This window comes from Carettochelys insculpta, chromosome 5 (assembly GCF_033958435.1).
Source record: "Carettochelys insculpta isolate YL-2023 chromosome 5, ASM3395843v1, whole genome shotgun sequence".
Lineage (NCBI taxonomy): Eukaryota > Metazoa > Chordata > Testudines > Carettochelyidae > Carettochelys > Carettochelys insculpta.
In genome coordinates, this window is record NC_134141.1 from 43,420,018 (window position 1) to 43,433,521 (window position 13,504).

General features: G+C 38.4%; 1 protein-coding gene across 2 annotated transcripts in view; it reads right to left on the reverse strand.

The window, feature by feature from the left end:
- Positions 1-396: 396 nt before the first annotated feature.
- The window catches only part of CEP120 (centrosomal protein 120), a 76,736-nt gene continuing 63,628 nt past the window's right edge, over positions 397-13,504 (reverse strand). For both annotated transcript variants that reach the window (XM_074995006.1, XM_074995010.1), the window contains 2 exons: positions 4,057-4,202; positions 397-3,074 (listed from right to left, as the gene is read on the reverse strand). In XM_074995006.1, coding sequence (XP_074851107.1) covers positions 2,834-3,074; positions 4,057-4,202 — 387 coding nt within the window. In that variant the 3' untranslated portion in view covers positions 397-2,833. The remainder of the gene's footprint in view (positions 3,075-4,056; positions 4,203-13,504) is intronic.

Sequence of the window (13,504 nt, forward strand, 5' to 3'; positions counted from 1 at the left end):
CCCCTTATTGCAATGTTTTTTTTAAAATGTAGATGGACTTGAACATCTAAGGTAACAGGTCGACAAAAAGTTTTAAAAAATGTCCTCACTTTGTGCATTATTAAAAATATTTTAGTTGACAAATGAAAAACGTTACTGGTGATGAGTGCTTAAATTCTTGTACCCTCAGCACTTTTATTCTTGTTGCTAAAGACACTGAAAAGTAGCCAATGAATTAGAAACAAATGTTTTCAAATTGAATTTGCCAGCATTGTCATGGGTTGAATATATTATTGCAAGCACCCAAAACTCTAGGAATAGATTTTCTGTAACAATAAGTTGAAGGAAAACATTATCCTCAAATATACATTTTGAAAATAAATTTAAAAAAAAACCAGCCTCTGTAAAATGTGAAGTTTATATTCAGATTTTATTTCTTACAGAATAAAAACATGAAAAAAAATCACAAAATTTAAAATACTACAAGTTTAAAGGTGGGAATCGTTATAGTCACCTAAGCCAAAGAAAATTGCATTTCAGTATTTTAAGAGAGTTGTCTTCTATTAGCCTAAGGCTCCATCTAGTGTTAGAAAATACTATAATCCCAGCAAATGAAGAAACTTTTTGAGAAAGAGGACTCAAACACTAAAAACTTCACTTTAAGGTAATAAAAACAGCTGACATTTATTTGACTATCTTTGCATATAATCATACATCATTGATACAGAATATGTAACAATAATTACATGTCTACAATTCTCCATGGATTTAAAAGAATGCTCAGGTAACCGTTACTCCAATTGCCAGGTGTGGTGGCCTTTTTTTTTTTTGTTTGTTTGTTTTTTTTAAACTAGCATCTTTAAATCCTTTACAACACACTTTTTTCAAAAAACTGACCAGTTCACTAGGTATTATCATTTTGTTATGAAATCAACTTATTTATTGGAAAAATGACCACATCTAATGGAAAGTTTTATGTTCACTTTTTTCTGCAAAAAGACTTTTAAAAAGTTGGTGATCTTAAAAACAAAGATCAAACAAATAACCCTCCACTAAATATATCAAACCCCATACAAAGTCAGCATTCCATGAAAATGAAGCCCCAGAACAAGAGTATGGCACTTACACAGCCGTGGTACCATAAAAGTTCAGTGATTTTAAAGAAAAAATGTAAGTCTACTCAATAATTGTAGTATTTCGCCTTTGAAGTGACACTGACTTGAAATGTGTTTTCACTACTATGATATTTGCATCAGTCACTAACGTGTGTTAATAGGAGACATATCCAATTCCCACCCCCATCCCCACCCCCAAGCATTCATTGATGGGAGAAGATATTAAGTCTAAGCTTTCAGCCCTCCCCACACTACAAATTTTAACCATGCTGAGACAGAGTAAATGGTTTATAATGCACACAGGCCCACCAATGGGAGGTAGGGGTGGGGCACAAAAGGGGCAGCTGCCTTGGCGCCTGGCGATTCAAAAGGTCCCAGGGCTCTTGGTTGCTGCCACTGCTACTGCCACAGCAGGGGCAATCGGAGCCAGGGGGCCCTTTAAACCACCACTGGAGCACTGAGTGGTGTGCCCCAGATGGCTCTGAAGGGCTTGCAGAGAGAGACTAACCATGTCCTGCCCCTTCTACCCAAGTCCTGCTCCTTCTCAGAGTATGGAATTGCTGCCACCCCCTTCCCCTGCCCAGGGGTCCAGCAATCCCATAGGCCTCCCCCCAAATGCAGAATGGCCCTTATTAAGCTGTGGCTGCCAGAAAAATAAAACAAAAACAAAGAACAAAAACCTATCACCACCCTATTTTTTACGCTCGCTCGCTCTCTCATACACACACACACACACACAAAATTGAAGACTACAGATGGTGGGGAAAAAAACAACAACTTTGTAACCCCTGCGAATTGGACCTTCACTTAAAAAAGCATTTCTGTTTACAAAAACATTAATTATAAAATTGTATTGGCATAACATATGTATTTACATTTAACCATGTGCTTATATTCCACTGAGCCTAGGGCTTTCTGGATTAAGGATGGATTTAAGCACCTGCTTAAATGTTTTTCTGAATTAGGACCTCACCTTCCTCATGAACAATTAATCCCTCCAGTCCCTTTCCGTGCAAAACTCCCATTGAATGCAAAGACATTTCCACGCGAAGAATCGTTACAAGAGCAGACTTGGAACTACCTAATAACTTACGCAATTTGTTTGGTAAATTATAGCTCTGGTTCTCTCTCAAATACTTTGTCATCACAATTGTTAAAATACAAGTTTGAAAAAGAATGGTTAGCTATAGAACTTATGGTTAAACTGTTTTACCTGTGGTCACGCAGTTTAAAATTTGCCAATATAACAGGGCATTTGAAGAAGTGTAGCACATGTTTTAGCTAAGAATTTACAAAACTCATCACTGGAAATTGCTACAGTCACTTTTCACTCGCAGTTTTACTGAAACCCCCATTCTGAAAGAAATCTATAAAACAAACTATGAAAAATACTGAATAGAAGCTTATAGTAGGTATTTTAAAAAATGATATTATAAATAAATCCACACAGGGTGATGGGGAGAGAGAGAAAATATTTAAACAGAAAATTTAAAAAAGTATATTTACATATAAATATATTTTAACAAAAACGTGCTTATAAAAGAGAAAACTTATACTCTGATCCTTCAGAAACTGACATGCATACTTTACGTCATGGGCTGTGAACATTTACATGAACTTCAAAATGTATCACGTGCCTATATCTCTTCAGGATCATGGCCTTAGTTTATAAAATTAATCATCCTACTATGCTGAAACGTAGGATATGAGACAACATAAAAAAAAAAATCCCAATTGTACTATTTACTGTTACTTCTTTTTGTGAGAGCCTCTCTGATTTGGCGATCCAATTCACTTACTATATGGTCTTCGTGGTTATACACACCTGTTCTCAACAATGTATCTCTCTCTTCTATCAAGCGAGTGAGATAATCATCCAAACTTTCATTTATTTCTCTAATATGAAGATTACCCATTTGCTCAACTGAAATGTCTCTAGAATCTTGTGGTTGTTTTTTGTCATCTTCTTGTTGCTTTAGCCTGATAATTAAAAGAAAAAAAAAAAAGACATAATATAAAGCAGAGGATACACAGAAATTCTGTCTTGTTAAATACGTTCTAGATCAGGATTTCTCAAACTTCATATAGTTGGAACCTGTTTTTTTTCCCAGTACCTTTTTTTGTGGGCCAAAAATATAAATGCGTATTAAAAAAAAGTGAATGAAAAATGAATAAATTTTCACTGTTTATTATTTATTCACCATAATAATAGCACAAAATATAAATCTTGATATAAAATACTTTAGTGCCTAACTTACTGTTATTAGATTAATTATTCAGGAAAATACAAAATGTACCAAATTAATAGGATTGTGAGTGATATTTTCTAAGGATAAGGATGGGGATTTTCCCCCCCCACCAAGGACTGGTACTGGGCCACAGACCACACTTCAGGAAACGCTGTTCTAAATGGATTTGTACTGAAATTACTTACTGACGGAGTAATACAAACTAACCCTGGCTTGATGAAATCTAAAGGAATTCTTCTGAATTCAAGAATATTTTAAATTATCTGTGTCCTATGATTTCATAAAGATTTCTACTTAGATAATGCCATTTAAAACCCCAAAGAAGTGACCAAACTCAGGATTCAAAATTACAGGAAGCATAACAACAGGTGGAGTACATCATTAGATGTACTTAAAATATAAGCATGTAGGCCAAGAGGAGAATTGAAAGAATGCCTCTTAGTGTAGTCTTTTTTATGAGCTGTTCTGCTTAGGATTGAGGGTAAAAAAGACTTGCTGTAGTATAAGCACAATCATGACAAAAACTGGATATAGTGGCCTTTGGCATAGATTTTCTATAACACAGGACTGTTACATTTTATAAATGAGCGATTTTTACCTGAGGGATGCTAGACTGTGCTCTTTTACCGGACTGACAGCCAATTAAAATTTGATTTAACTGAACCTTCCCCTATTTTGAGGCAGAGGAGAAAATCCTACAACTGCTAGAATACCTGTTCAATTCATTTCTGATATCCTCCAGCTCTTTTCGCTCTGTTTTCCCCACTTCTTTCTCCTCTGCTGCCAAATAGCGTAGTCTCATGTGCTCCAGCTCCTGTTGCTGCTTTTTAAGGCGGGCCATAGCATTCTCTTGCTCACGCTAAGGCGGGGACGGGAAGAAAAAACCCGACATTAAATATTACTCATAAAAATGCTAACTGTAATTAACTTTGGAGTGTTTCAGAACCCCTAAGTAATAATAGAGGCAGAAACTAAGTAACAAAATGAATCAATACACTAAATATTTTATGTAGATAAGATTAATTCTGATGTCAGTCACAAATGAAATAGGACTGAGACAAAAGATTGCTTCAATCAAATCATACTAAACTTTTGTCCAGGACAGCTTTAAACCAAATCTGAGGCCAAAGACACCAGGTCAATTAGTGGTACAATATTAAAGGAGTGTATTTTAGAGCAGATACACATGGGTCTTACATTTTTAAACACAGACTACAGCCTTGAATACTGCTCAAGTAACTAAAGTGAAGGGACTATATAAATACCTAGATAGAATATTGAGTTTTAGTATTGATAATGATCTGAGAAGTAAAATTTGAAAACCCTAATTAGCAGTACATGACTCTCTCACCCTGCTTAACCTGCAGTGCATAGCATCACAAAGTTTTGTTCAGAAAAGGTAATTTTAGAATGTGAAAAAAACTACTTTCTAAACTGATGTTCCATTTTAGGGCATGTCTGCATGAACATTTAATTCACTGCAAGACTGGATGTGAACCTACCCTGCAATAATCTGGCATACACTATTTGTTAATGCGTCTCAGCAGGATCCACACTAACAGTGTACGTTAATCTACTCCTACTTCAAATTTGGGCAGATCAAACCATAAGAATGAGCTGTGCAGTTAAAGAACTGGAGTCTAGTGTTGGGTAGATTCACATGCCAATCTGTTGCAACTACATGGTCACATAGATGAGCTTTTAAAGCTGGCATGAAAATCTAAAAATAGATTCAGGTATCTTCTTAAATATATTTTATTTTCAAACAGAGTAAAATTTGAGAGACGGTAGGAGGAAATGAACAAAAATTAACACTATATACTTTTTACTTTTTAAAATTGGTTCAATTACTTCCAGGGTTTGCCAAAGTCCCATAATCTCTAAAATACAGCGACTTGCCTAGCATCAAAGATTACGTTTTATAGCAAAATCAGGGACAACACCTAGTTCTTGGTGCTATTCACCTACCTGAACCATAAAGACTATTCTTTCTTTTCTTGTTATTTTCTGACTAAGGATCTAAATCAGAAGTGAGCAAACTTTTTAGACTGTGGCCCCCTTTTACGACCTGTTTAAGTCTGTTTCCAGCTGTCCGTGTTATTTTTCATAGGCGCAAATAAGGCTGCACACAGACAGTGTTAAAATCTTGATTGCACAGTTTCGATGGGCCTTCAGGATGTTATCCAAAATCTGAATAAAATAAATCCAGGCGGCTCAGCCTCTCATTTGCTAGACAGAAAATGTCTAGAAATTACCATTCAAATTACTAACCTGGTAATTTTTCAGAATACTCTTCGTAACAGTAAACCTGAAGTTGTTTCACAGACAACTCCTTGAAAACAGCCATCAACAAAAAGATGAAATGCCTAACAACCAGGAATACTTCATCTAGTCCCATCTGATTTTTCTGTTCACATGATAAGAGAGATACAGAAGACCCTCACCTGATCACAGCAGAGAGAAGATTCAACCTGTCATGTTTGAGAGTCATAGGATCATTTTTGTGATTGTAGAGAACAGCTGTGCCTATCAGAGAGGTTGCCTAGAAGGCTAAGGTACTGGAGAGAACCCATTGGTTTAAACCCTCCTCCTCTGACTTGAGAGCTAGCCAACATGTTAAAAGCGCCTTGTACACAGGAGGATGATGTTCCTCTTTTCAACCCACATGAATATTCTGAATGCCTTTAAAAAGAGCCTCTCTCTTCCCTTTCAACTTGTATCATATCACCAGCACCCAGTCATCATCATCAAAGGATTGTTATGGATTCTGGGGAAGGACTGAATTTATGTAAGAAATATCCAATGATCCTCAGGTCCATTTAACTAACCTCTTTCTATCCTGCTGCTCCTGTCACATACAGAGTTCAGTAGGGTACCCCAGCTCATCACACTTGTTTCTCGCAAGATTCAGAATGCGTGTGATACTGGGGAAGACTTCACTTGAAGTAGGTTATTGGAAGAAGTTGTCCATCTCAGTACACAACAAGCTAGAAAGGTGCTATAGATTTACATTCTCTTCTTGGTAGTCCCTTATAAGCACAGAAGCCAGAAAAAGCTGGGACTGAAGCCTATCCAGGCACAATAACATTTATACTATCATAGAATATCATGAGGGATGGAAGGTGAAGAAAGTGTCAGATGGCTATGGATGGCATGAACAGAAGTACAGAACTAGACTGGAGTAAGGGAATGTCGAAGTGGGGCGCTTATTTCGAAGCTGCCCCCATCTTCACTGTCAATCTGCAATTCAAAGTCTGCACAGCTGCCAATATGCTAATGAGGCACTGAATATGCATGTTAGCACCTCATTAGCCTCCTTCAAATTGCCTAATTACCATGGCACCTCCAACAGGAAAGTGATAGTGTAGAAGCAGCCAGTGTCAGTTTGAAAGCAAACAAAGATGACTTAACTGTGCTAAAATGTGAAAGTACACATTTTTGAGGTTGATGGACCAGAGTCATCCTTGACTTGGTGGAAACAAACCAGGCACATGCTAGAAACCTCTTGATTCTTCCTTACTCAAAAGAAAGTCTGGAGGTCTTCTTTTATGTTGGAATAGGCTAACAGTGCTCAGGTTCAGAAGTTTCTTGATACAGAAAATCATCACTGACAGTTTGAAGGCCACAGATGAGGTACAAGCAGTACTGTAGTCACAGATGTATCCTGTGGAAGCCAATACGAAAGATACCTTGTGGAGAAACAAGGCCTACATGGACACTACATTTGTCCTCCATTGGCCATTTCATTCTGGAAGAATAGGTTGCATCAAGCCTTCCAGCCTTGCAAGCAGGCTGAAGCAAAGCTACACTGGGGCTACGTCTACATTAGCCCAAAACTTCGAAATGACCATTTTGAAGTTTACTAATGAAGTACTGAAATACATATTCAGCGCCTCATTAGAATGCTGGCAGCTGCGGCACTTCAAAATTGACACGGCTTGCCACTGCACAGCTCATCCAGACGGCGCTCCTTTTCGAAAGGACCCCGGCAACTTTGAAATCCCCTTATTCCTAACAGCAGATAGGAATAAGGGGATTTCGAAGTTGCTGGGGTCCTTTTGAAAGGGAGCCCCGTCTGGACGAGCCGTGTCATTTTTGAAGTGCTGGGGCTGCCAGCATTCTAATGAGGCACTGAATATGTATTTCAGCACTTCATTAGTAAACTTCGAAATGGCCATTGGCACTGCCATTTTGAAGTTTTGGGCTAGTGTAGACACAGCCTGCATGTGGAAACAGATCTGGTATACATGTGGTGAAGTATAAAGCAATATTTTCTGACTGGGCAGAGAAGTGAAATAATGAGCTGCTGCAGCATGGCTCTGGAGCTAGCTTAGTTTGCATATGCTGAAGTGCCTCCTGCCCATACAAACTAAAAAAAGGTTTTTGGAGATCAATTCCCAATGAGATCTGTGGACAGTACTTCCCAGAAGTGTCAAGATTAGTTAACTGGGTACAATATAATTTTTGTAACACATTTCTGATCTAAGCAGACAAGCAAATCTTAACTGAACTGACTGCATTACAATCCTTCCACACAATGTTAAACCAAGTCTGATGTATTTATTGCAAACAACTATTTCAATTTTAATGGGCATTGGTGAGAAATTACTTTTGAAACCAGAAGAGATATTTAAATGATTCAGCATTCTCACCTTTATTTACATTATCTATACTTCATTAGGACAGAGTTAAATTTTTGCAGTTTCCAGAATGTTCAATATTTTCAGTATATATCTACTATATATTAATATGCGAAAAGAACAAAGGTCTTATTTACATTGCTGAAATCATGACACTTGAACAGCCATTGCAAACATTTACACTAACACTGATATTTTGAAGTAACATGCTAATGAAAAGATGAATCAAAATATTAGATAACCTCTACCAGGTTGCTGGAACACTTTATATCAGGGATTCCCAACCTATGGGTCAGGACCCAAACATGGTTTGCCCCTGGATTTTCTAAGGGTCCCCAGCTGGGCTCTTAAGAAGCCATTTGCAGAAACTTGAATCCTCCTTGGCTCCCCAGTCCCTGCCCTGCAGTGCTGAAAGGGAGCTCAATTTAATTGGTTTAACAGCTGGCAGGAGGGATCCTGCCATTAAACTACTTCAACTGAGTCCCATTTCAACGTGGTAGGGCAGGGAACTGCCCTGCTGCAAGTGGGGGAAGGGAGTAGGATGGCTGGGGGAGCCGGGCACAGGATGCAATCCAACAAAGGAGCAGCGGGGGTCAGCAGCAGCTTGGAACTTCCCTGTGAAGTAGGTGGGGGGGCCAGGGTGGCTAAGTCTCTGCAGGCTCCCAACTGCAGGGCTGCCAGAATCCCTGCCTCCCAACCCTGTTTTTTGGAAATCTTTTGCAGGACTGGCAGTGCTGGCTGAGGATCCCAGGCATGGGGCTGCCTGTCCTGCATAACCTTTCCAAGAATCTGGCAACCCTAGCTGAGAGGGGTTTGAGCTGGGAGGGGGGTGGGGTGGAGTAGAGGGGTGTGTTTTTCACAGGGGAGAACCCTCCTTCCCTCCCCTCCCCTGGTTTTGAATTGCTTTGGGTCACACAGTCTTCCTGAATTGTCAAAATGGGCACCCATCTCAAAAAGTTTGGGAACTGCTGCTTTATACAGAGGGGGCGTGGGTGGGTGGGGCTGCAGGAAAGCCATTGAACCGAACTGTAAACTCTGTGGCTACGTCTCCACTAGCCCAAAACTTCAAAATGGCCATGCAAATGGCCATTTTGAAGTTTACTAATGAAGCGCTGAATATGTATATGCTGAATATGCTGAAATACATATTCAGCGCTTCATTAGCATGCGGCAACCGCAGCACTTCAAAATTGACGCAGCTCGCCGCCGCGCGGCTCGTCCAGACGGGGCTCCTTTTTGAAAGGACGCCGCCTACTTCGAAGTCCCCTTATTCCTATCTGCTCATAGGAATAAGGGGACTTCAAAGTAGGCGGGGTCCTTTCAAAAAGGAGCCCCGTCTGGACGAGCCGCGTCAATTTCGAAGTGCCACGGCTGCCCGCATGCTAATGAGGCGCTGAATATGTATTTCAGCGCTTCATTAGTAAACTTCGAAATGGCCATTTGCATGGCCATTTCTAAGTTTTGAGCTAGTGTAGACATGGCCTGTATCTGATAAAAATCTCATGCAGAAGCAGCACCACCAGCACTCACTCTGTCTCTAGCAGTTTATCGTAAACAAAAAAACACGGTTAATATATTTTAAAAAATATTTGATTATGTGAACATTCCATTGGTAATACTCCTAACCTGAGGACAGGAGGACAAAATAAAGAGCATTTTTAGGTGGGACACTGCGCTCATTACTTATTCAGCTATTACTCTCCTCATATGGAGGTAAGCATGCTTAGATAGTTACATTGCCTGGATGGTTAATTTTCATATCACTACATAATCACATTATGAAGTTTAAAATCTAATGATTGAACCCAGGAAAATGCTAATTGGTTTCACTAGAGGGCTGGAAAAACACAAAACATTCCTGAAATATATTTCCACAGATGAATATATACTCCCAGAGTGCGACAAGAGATATGAAGGCTGATGGGGCCTCTGAACTGAAAAAAACCCTGCTGCCAGGACACAAAATAGCAACAGCTCCCCACTGCACCAATGGGATACAGTAACCTCAGAAGACCATATGGCCATGATGCCAGCAAACTGTTTCAAAATTGTTGAAGAGATCTTTTTACATTCACTGGTTATCTGGTCCAACACAAGTCTATCATTCCCTTCCCATTGAAAATATCGCTCCTGCCTTCCGTGCTGACCTCTAAGAGCCTTTCCTTTCACTTTTTTCTCTCTTCTTCCCCTCAATAATCATTTATTCTTTTTTCACATTCCTGTCCCAGGTTAAAAATCACCAATGATTCTCCATCATCACTAAGCCAAAACAAAACAAGTCTAGCTAACAAGAGATGTGCCAATCAGCTGTGATCATTTAATTATGGTATCTTCTCCCACCCCTATACTTCTTTTTGTGTGTCTTGAAATTGAAAGCTCTTCAGGGCAGGAGTGGTGTCTTCCTATAGGTTTGCACAGTGCCTTGCACAGTGGGGCTCTAAACTAGGATTTGGGGCCTTCAGGTACTAGAGCAATCTAAACTTTCTTTAATTAATCAGTAATAGAGAAAAATAATCAAACTGTAAAAGAATCACTCCATGCCACCAGGTGCTCTAGTTAAGAGGCTCTTCAATCAAAAGAGTACAATCTTTATTTTGCTATAGCTGTCTATAAATCCAAAGGGGAGATGTAAACATACATACACTAGACTAAACAATGGCTAAATAGGAGCCACTATTCACTCTCCCACTCACACATACCATACTAGTCTGTGGGAAAAAAAATTACGATTGAAGCTAAGGAACTCAAGTAAAGTTTTCTGAAAATAACCCAGAGCTGACAAGTCAGTAGGAGGGCCTGGATGGTTTCAAGACACAGTTTTTAACCAAGACTTGGACCTCCAACTGTTTTTTTAAAACAAAGATTTACATCCCATCCTTGGCTAAATTACTTATAAATTAATCAAATTAATTACTTTGAGTGGATAAGCAGAAGGCTGGACAAGATAGAGCCAATGTCAGCCAATAAGGTCTGTGTTATTTTAAACAAATCCATCAGCTCTGCTTTGAACAAATCTGCAGTGTACAAATATGGTAAGAGACTTAAATCCTACCATAAAACCCCCTTCTCCTAAAATGTACATAATTTTAATTTAAGAATAAACTTTGCACCAAATGTGCCCACTTTTGAACTTTTGGTCTCATTTTTGAATAAAATATTTTATTAAACAGTACAAATAAAAAGTTACAGTGAATACTTTCCAGAAAAAAAGTGGATGGATGTGAGGGAAAAAGATCTGGGAATATTCTATAAACTTTTTAATAGATGTGGTTATGATGTATAAAGTATAATTTTGTATTTTTCATACTTCAAGGTGAGCCTTTGTCATACTTCATTTTCTACAGAATATACAGCCATCACAGCTGTGTTCTAACATAATTAGTTTGCAAAGAAAAAGAAAAGGCTATAAGGAAACATTGTCTTTAAAGTTGAAAATCAGAAGAAAAGACCATTTTTCTAAATACTTAGCCAGTTGATTATGCTTCTTTATTTCATAAATTGGCTGTACTAGGTCACCTTTGAGTAATGGAAATCTCTATTTAAACATTTCTTTGGCAATGGGCACAAAGCATTAGATCTTATTTCCAAGACTTACCAGCTGGGTTTTGTCATTAACATTTATTAACAATCTAAGATATGGCTTTCAACGTCTAATCCTCACTACACAAATGTTTTGTATAGTCCTCCAGAGGGCTTTGGTGTGACAAATTACTGGCACAGATTACAAGCCTGTGGCTATTCACCCAAAGCAACACAAAATTAACATGGTAGTAATCCAATTTAAACAAGAAATTGGATGAACTATTGCAATTGCACAAATCATCTGAACTAAAGAGATGTGGAATTCCTGGAGGTAACTAAATTTCCAAATTCATATTCAAACACAGCAGATGGGTTTCTTGATGACTTTTGCTTTTTAAATTTTTTTTACTGAATTTTAAGTGCCAGATTAACTATTGTGTTTATCAGTAAGTACACCATTAACAACAGTAGCATAAGCATTGCCATATTATTTCCCACAAAAGTCTTCATCTAATTTTAAGTGCATTGCTTTTAGGGATCAAGATTTAGGGGAGTATAATTTGGTCTTGATGCTCATTCATTTAAATAGTTCAGCTGTCTAACAAGGGTTTCATCTGGTTCTGGTCTATTACTTTAAAGTTACCAAACTTATTAGCTATTGATGGTTTCTGTCACTACTGATCTGGCATGACTTGAACCAGTGAACTAAAGGCAAAAGCCTTAAAATACATGTAACCGGAGTCTAAAATGCCAGCCGAAGGATATTTTGGTGCTTCCTTTGGAAAAAACTCCAGCTTCTAGGTTGAAAAGATTAGAGAAGCAAATGATTGCACTGCTGTGCACAGGTATTTCAGAAACATTACATGCCAATTTCTGACACCTACAATAATTAGACAGAAAGAAAGAAAGAAACACACAAACAAATGACAGCACATAAAACTGAACCTTTGATTTTCTAGCTTTTATCAAACACAGGATGCTCTAAATTTCTTTGATTTATTCATCACTTGTAAAGAAGGAAAGGAGGACTCTCTCACTTGAGAATTTGGGATCTCAAATGTCCAAAATCTGAACACAGCCACTCAAATTCATTGGCTTATCCAAAAGATTTTGACATGAGCTTGCCCCCAGCTCCATCTCCCTCATTGATTAGGACCCAAAATTCTTTTCTCCTCTCAACAGACCATGCAACAGTCCCTGAAGGTCTTCCTCAAGCTTAAATTATACTTCAGATTGCATTTTCTCTTCATGAAAGGAGGAAAGGGAATGGCAGAGAAGTAGCAGCATCCTGTTTATCTCTTCCCATAAGCAGACAGAGGGTCCCCTTCTAAACATATGTCCATGTACCTCATTCCGCCCAATTCAGTAGACTGTCCTTTCAATCCACATATTGGAAAAAATAGGTAATTCTCTAAGAAGAACTGACTGGCCTTTCTCAGTAATGTCTCCAGTAGATCGTACCAAGCTACACTTTTAAGGTAGAATACATGAGAGAGATCTTTGTGTTGCACGAAAAAGTGATTTTAGCCCTCCCTTCTTACATCTCCTTATAATTGGGTGTTCATAGCCTGAGAGATTAGAACTCTTTTCTTTCCACTTCAAATCTTGTGGAAATACCGGGAAGGCAGTTTTAATGCTGCAACCTGGAGCATACACTTCAAAACCTTGAAATGGAAAAGCGGTGGAACATAATCCAAAGAATTATGGAGTCCTGTTGAATCAGATCTGGATTCAGGTTCCTGAGGTGCTCACTTATCCTGTGAAGATTATTCCTAATGCTGGAATGAATTAGAATTGCCTCTGCTTTATGGGAGGTGGGGCTCCATATCAATAGGGGAAAAAGGATGGGAAAAAGAAGAGAAGACAGAGTTCAAAAATATGAAAACCTTTGTCTGAACTCTCAAACTTTTAATCTGCTTCAGGCTTTGTTCTGATCTAGGGATTAGTAATTTCTTTTTTTTTTTTAAACTTTTACTAGTGTCTCTGACTATACCTAATG